At 40.9% G+C, this 7,416-nt stretch overlaps 1 protein-coding gene across 3 annotated transcripts in view; it reads right to left on the bottom strand.

Moving 5' to 3' along the window:
• Window positions 1-732: 732 nt before the first annotated feature.
• Window positions 733-7,416, bottom strand: part of LOC143295514 (uncharacterized) — an 87,966-nt gene continuing 81,282 nt past the window's right edge. For all 3 annotated transcript variants that reach the window (XM_076607242.1, XM_076607240.1, XM_076607241.1), the window contains exons 54-55: window positions 5,639-5,796; window positions 733-2,932 (exon numbers count right to left, since the gene is read on the bottom strand). In XM_076607242.1, coding sequence (XP_076463357.1) covers window positions 2,675-2,932; window positions 5,639-5,796 — 416 coding nt within the window. In that variant the 3' untranslated portion in view covers window positions 733-2,674. The remainder of the gene's footprint in view (window positions 2,933-5,638; window positions 5,797-7,416) is intronic.

Below are 7,416 nucleotides of genomic sequence, written 5' to 3' on the forward strand. Positions count from 1 at the left end.
TCTGCCTGTGTACTTGTCTGTGTCTCTGTCTGCCTGTGTACTTGTCTGTCTGTGTACTTGTCTGTCTGTGTCTCTGTCTGTCTGTGTACTTGTCTGTCTGTGTCTCTGTCTGTCTGTGTACTTGGCTGTCTATGTCTCTGTCTGTCTGTGTCTCTGTCTGCCTGTGTACTTGTCTGTGTCTCTGTCTGCCTGTGTACTTGTCTGTCTGTATACTTGTCTGTCTGTGTCTCTGTCTGTCTGTGTACTTGTCTGTCTGTGTCTCTGTCTGTCTGTGTACTTGTCTGTCTGTGTCTCTGTCTGTCTGTGTACTTGGCTGTCTCAGTGTCTCTTGTCCGCCACCCCTTTGTGTGTGTGTGTGTGTGTGTGTGTGTGTGTGTGTGTGTGTGTGTGAGTGAGATGGAGATAGAGAGAGAGAGATAGAGAGAGGGTGTGTGTGTGTAATAGAGATAGAGAGAGACTGAGAGAGAGAGAGCGCGCGCGCGCGCGGTGTGTGTGTGTGTGTGTGCGGTGAACGCGATTGTGTGCGTGTGTGACTGTTGATGGGTGGGAGGTGTGGGTTGTGGGTGTCAAATCAAATTAAATCATGGTGCTTAGAGCCTCGCCGATCACAAAGGCCATCTCAAGGCTATCGCCATGTTCGCATCAACCTCGTCAAAGATAAAAAAAAAAAAAAAAGTACAATAAAAAATTTTTTTTAAACTAGTCACTGCTTCAGTCTTTTCACTCCAAAAAATTAAGTCTTCCAGAAACACTCAAAATCTGATTTAAAATGTTCACTTCTTTCAAGAAGTCCATCAGCGTCCACGGAGGGACATCACGAAACAAAGTCTTCAAAGAATCCGCCGTGTAATGTCTGTGTCTTACGTCATGCAGACCCCAGCAGTCAATGAGCACGTGTTTCACAGTGAGAGGCCGCGCTCGTCACAGGGAATACATCGAGGGGCCTCCTCGCCCTTTAAACACTGAGGAAGAACGAGGAAGAGAAGTGTGCCATTTACCATATGCATGCGGCTGTTTGGAAATCACTGAATGTACCACCCTGGACTGTAAAACCTTCCCATTCTCTCTGTCCCATCGATCACCAAGAGATGAGACCTCATCCTGTTACTCTCTCATAATTTATTCAGATTACAACCAGCCCACCTTGTAAACTTACATAAACAGCAGACTTAGAACATTTCATAAATATGTTTATACTGCAATTGGAATGTTTGAAAAAATATATAAAATAAGAACATTTTGAAACTAAAGAAACAATTTTGTGCAATATCATATTTAAATCATTACAGATGATTCTCATGGGATGTCATCCATTTCATGATAACGATTTTATTGTACTGATATGTATAGGAGAAGACTTGGTTTCCACATCTCATTACATTTCTGTTTCAACATGAAAGAAACACACAAACCACAAACACATGCACAGACACCGACACAAATACATACACACACACAAGAATATTACTACTAATCATAGTAGATAGTACTTATATGGTGCAAACTCCCCATATAATGGGCTCTAGGCGTCTCACATGAAGAAAACAAGACTGAAATTTTAAACATCAGATAATAACATGGAAGGCAGTTTCAATTTGTGCTCTTGGCAAAGGCAACCGATATGATAATCACTTAACGACAAGCTACTTCATGTAACATTCATCAGTCAACTACAGTGTAAACATATACATATCACAGATTCTGAGGGAATAAAGACAAACACTAATAAATTGTGAAGACATTTAAGAAAAACAGTAAGCTGCTATTGGAAATCAAAATTAATTTTACAAACGCGCACGCACGCACGCACGCACGCACGCACACACACACACACACACACACACACACAGAGATTCAAGAAACTGCTTCGAATCAAAATTATTCAGTTTGTATACATGTATGTGTTTATGCCCACACGTGTGTGTGTGTGTGTGTGTGTGTGTGTGTGTGTGTGTGTGTTTGTGTGTGCAAGTAGTAGAACTTAACATTGATACAGATTAAAACAGCTGATTTGATTGGGTGTGTTGAATGAACTGTGCATTTCCATTGCTGGGAGAATTTAAGAAAGCATGTTTGTGACAGATCAGAATGTCAGTTCTGACAGGAATTTCCAAAAGTGTCGTTTGCAATCAGACCATAGGATATTCTGACATGAGTCTATTTGTGAACGATGCTGCACAGTTACTGAGCACTCTCAAAAGGGTGTGTTTGTGTGTGATGTGGGGTGTCTGTGTTTAAACGTGTGTTTGTATGTGTGTGCATTTGTGATCAAACCCAACAGCACAACAGTCTGGTGCCATTTTCCAACAATACGTTATGTCTAATGAGTTTCTGTTTTAATTATCCACATGTACCCAAACCCATCGTACGCAATTAGACTTGCCCTTTCGCGTTTACCCTCAGGTACCCCTGCTATTTCAACCGTTGAAAAAAAAAAAAAAAACATTGAAAAGAAGGAGATGACGAACTTTCCCCGGTGAAATTAATCGGCGAAATCTTCAAAAAAAAAAAGAAAAAAAGAAGAGTCACATATTGACGATCGAACAACCTGTTATATGTACAATACACAAATTAAGCTGAGTTGCTTCGACTGGATCGTTCGCAATGAGGCCTACCTACCCTAACTAGCATGATCAGCGTTCAGGTCTACCAGCGGTCCCTGTTTTCCTCCTCATCACACGTCCTCGATCAGCCTATCCACGGCGTCCCAGTCGATGACGCTCAGGACACTGCCGCTGCCCACAGAGGCCACCTCGGCGATTCGCTCCAGCTCGCTGACATCCACAGAGTCCCTGTAATCCATGGCGCCACCGGCGGCCTCAGGGTAAGGGTAGGGGTCGCTGTCCCCCATGATGGCTTCGTAGTAATCGGAGGCCCCCGCCTCGGAGGGAGGGAACACCAGGTGATCGATGGACGGCTCCGTCCCGTCCACCTGTGAGTGTCAGAAGAGAGATGAGCCATCATGAGGTTTCAATATGTGTGGTTAAAATATGGCGTTTTGTTGTTGTTGTTGTTGTTTTCCTCATGTCAATAATATACATTATGCGTGTGTGTGTGTGTGTGCCAAGTGATTGATGGACACAGTCCCATCCACCTGTGCATGTGTGTGTGTGTGTGTGTGTGTGTGGTAGGGAGGAGGGGAGTGGGGGGTGGGGGGGAAGAGAGATGAGGTTTTGCAACATGTGTGGTTAAAATATGGGGCTTTGCTTTTTCTTCATAAGTAATATACATTATGTGTGTTTGTGTGTGCCAGGTGATCGATGGACCTGTGTGTGTGTGCGGTAGGAGGAGGATGAAGGTGGGGGGGGGAAGAGAGATGAGGTTTAGCAACATGTGTGATTAAAATTTGGGGCTTTGTTTTCTCCTCATAATTAAGTCATATACATTGTGTGTGTGTGTGTGTGTGTGTGTGTGTGTGTGTGTGTGTGTGTGTGTGTATGCGTGCGTGCATGTGTATGCATGTGTGTGTGTGTGTGTGTGTGTGTGTGTGTGTGTGTGTGTGTGTGTGCACATGATTAAATCCTGACTGAAAGACACAGCAAACAAAATGCTGAGTGCCAAAAGACAGCCGTCAGTCGGCTCTACCCTGGTAGACAGCTTGTTGTGCAAATCACTCCGTGTTTGTAAAGCTCTTAGAGCTTCATCTCTGACCGAAAATAGGTGCAATGTAAGTATCAATAATAAGACCGAAGACAGGTGCAATGCAAGTATCAATAATAAGACCGAAGACAGGTGCAATGTAAGTATCAATAATAAGACCGAAGACAGGTGCAATGCAAGTATCAATAATAAGACCGAAGAAAGGTGCAATGTAAGTATCAATAATAAGACCGAAGACAGGTGCAATGCAAGTATCAATAATAAGACCGAAGACAGGTGCAATGCAAGTATCAATAATAAGACCGAAGACAGGTGCAATGCAAGTATCAATAATAAGACCGAAGACAGGTGCAATGTAAGTATCAATAATAAGACCGAAGACAGGTGCAATGCAAGTATCAATAATAAGACCGAAGACAGGTGCAATGTCAGTATCAATAATAAGGCCGAAGACAGGTGCAATGCAAGTATCAATAATAAGACCGAAGACAGGTGCAATGCAAGTATCAATAATAAGACCGAAGAAAGGTGCAATGTAAGTATCAATAATAAGACCGAAGACAGGTGCAATGTAAGTATCAATAATAAGACCGAAGACAGGTGGAATGCAAGTATCAATAATAAGACCGAAGACAGGTGGAATGCAAGTATCAATAATAAGACCGAAGAAAGGTGCAATGCAAGTATCAATAATAAGACCGAAGAAAGGTGCAATGTAAGTATCAATAATAAGACTGAAGACAGGTGGAATGTAAGTATCAATAATAAGACCGAAGACAGGTGGAATGCAAGTATCAATAATAAGACCGAAGAAAGGTGCAATGCAAGTATCAATAATAAGACCGAAGACAGGTGGAATGCAAGTATCAATAATAAGACTGAAGACAGGTGGAATGTAAGTATCAATAATAAGACCGAAGACAGGTGGAATGCAAGTATCAATAATAAGACCGAAGACAGGTGCAATGTAAGTATCAATAATAAGACCGAAGACAGGTGCAATGTCAGTATCAATAATAAGACCGAAGACAGGTGCAATGTAAGTATCAATAATAAGACCGAAGACAGGTGCAATGTAAGTATCAATAATAAGACCGAAGACAGGTGCAATGTAAGTATCACTAATTTCACAATGTTATCTGTCATGGACCTTATGATTACAGGCTGTCAAGGGTTTCACGGTTCAGTTCCGTGATAGGCCTATGAGTCAGCGTTCTGCTAATTCTCTAAAAGTTTGGGATTCTCTCTTTTCCCTCCACATCCCCTCATCCCCATGTCCTTGGCCCCATTACCATAGCAACAACATCTGAGCTATTCGGCCAAATCAAGATACCAGCATCACGTGCTTGCCCCTCTGTTCAAAGTTCCTCATGTACACACATGCACATTCTACCTTCTTGAGCAGGTCAACTACGTACTTTATAGTTTACACCCTATCAATTTAGCAATGACAAAAAAAAGGTTTTTCTGTTCCAAAATTTTACTTTATCTCAACAAAAAAAAAAAAAAAAAAAAAACACTCACAAACAGCAGCCTTAGTTAAGAACTGGTGGATGCGTGTGTGTGTTCAAGTGCATGAGTGAGAGAGCAACCTGAATGCGTCAAACGCATTACAAGGGTGGGTGTGGATGTGGATGTGCATGTGGGAGCGTGCAAATGTGCACAGGACGTGTGGATATGTAAACTAAGTGTGTGTGAGTGTTTACATGTGTGTGTACAACGAGGATGTGATTAAGTTATCTCAACCTATGAACAATAATAAATCATGGCACAAATTTCTTTGTGAGAAATCTGAAAGAAAAATATATTTTAAGTGTTTCAGTACAAATAACAATATCTGAATCATAGATTCAGATGGTCAAGGTGAAGAAGAAAAAAAAACGGTCAAGAAAAATCAACATAAAAACAACTATAAACATAAATAATAAAACCCACGAACACACAGGAACATATTCACAACTCATGTTAATATAAACAGCCACTTCATTTACAACTGCCCCCCACAACCCCACCCCCACACCCCACTCCCCTCACTCACCGTGAACCTATCGTAGGTGTCATCATTGTCCTTATTGTAGAGAAGTTTGCGAACGTCATCATCCATGCTCCAGTCACTGAGCACAGAGTGAGCGTCTTCACTGTAAGGGTCACCGTAGGGTCGGGCACGGGTAGAGCTGAGAACGGATGGGGCCCGGGCTGCAGGGAAATGAAACGATAACAATGACCGTATGTCTTTCGTTATCCAGGAAACATTTTTGTTAGACTGGCAATCTAACAACAACAAGGATTCGTCTGACAGTATGTCTTTCGTTATCCAGGAAACATTTTTGTTAGACTGGCAATCTAACAACAACAAGGATTCGTCTGACAGTATGTCTTTGTTATGCAGGAAACATTGGTTAGACTGGTAATCTAACAACAACAACGATATGTCTAACAGTATGTCTTTGTTATCCAGGAAACATTGGTTAGACTGGCAATTTAACAAAAACAGGGATATGTCTAACAGTATGTTATCCAGAAAACATTTTTGTTAGACTGGCAATCTAACAACAACAATGATTCGTCTGACAGTATGTCTTTGTTATCCAGGAAACATTGGTTAGATTGGTAATCAAACAACAACAACGATATGTCTAACAGTATGTCTTTGTTATGCAGGAAACATTGGTTAGACTGGTAATCTAACAACAACGACGTTATGTCTAACAGTATGTCTTTGTTATCCAGAAAACATTTGTTAGTCTCTAACAGTATGTCTTTGTTATCTAGGAAACATTTGTTAGACTGGCAATTTAACAACAACAGTGATATGTCTAACAATATGTCTTTGTTAGACTGGAAATCTAACATCACCGGCGACATGACTAAGAGTATGTCTCTGTTATGGAGGAAACATTTTTGTCATACCGGCAATTTAGCAACAACAGCGATATTTCTAACAGCGTGTCTTTGTTATCCAGGAAACGTTTGTTAAAATGACAATTAAACAACAACAATCTGTTTGTGTTGTTGTTGTTGTTTTTTTATCCACTTTAATCTAAAAACCAGAGAACATTGTCTCTGGTCGCCTCCGGTGCAAAATAAACCTAAAAATCACACATATAAAAACGCAACATTATTACACTCTCCACAAGTTCCATGTATTAGCCAGAGAATTTTTTTTTTTTAAAAAAAAAAAAAAAAGAATGTGTACCATATATGGGACCTCAGTTTATCATCTCGTCTGAATGAACAGACACTCAAGTTAGATTTTCCAGTCATACTCGGAAGAAAAACGGCAAGACTGGGAACCAAACCCAGACACTCACAGACACAGTATTGGCAGATAAGCTTCTGAACCACTCTGCTCCTTGAAACTGAAGTGCATGTCTTAATACTAAAACTAAGGAAGAACAGAAGGGACAAAAATTAACCCCCAACCCACCCACCCCCCAAAAAAGGGGGGAAAAAAAGCCAAAATGCCAGTACTGGAAGTGCGTGTCTTAATATTAAAACTAAAGATTTTTTTTTTTAATCGCCAAAATGCCAGTTCAGAAATCTGCATAATACAAAAATACTCCCACTCTAGTGAGAGGGCATAAATTACAATTATGCTCATTTTTACATGTATGTATTTTTAGTGAAAATTGCTGTTATCTCAGCCGTTTAATCATGTGTGTGTCTGTGTGTGTGTGTGTGTGTGTGTGTGTGTGTGTGTGTGTGTGTGTGTGTGTGTGTGTGTGTGTTGGAGTGTAACAGTTGGAGAATTGCGAGTATGTCACTTTGTGAGTTTTATGCATTGTGTTTTTTACAATATTGATGATTCTGTTCTAC

Source organism: Babylonia areolata, chromosome 20, assembly GCF_041734735.1.
Source record: "Babylonia areolata isolate BAREFJ2019XMU chromosome 20, ASM4173473v1, whole genome shotgun sequence".
Classification (NCBI taxonomy): Eukaryota; Metazoa; Mollusca; class Gastropoda; order Neogastropoda; family Buccinidae; genus Babylonia; species Babylonia areolata.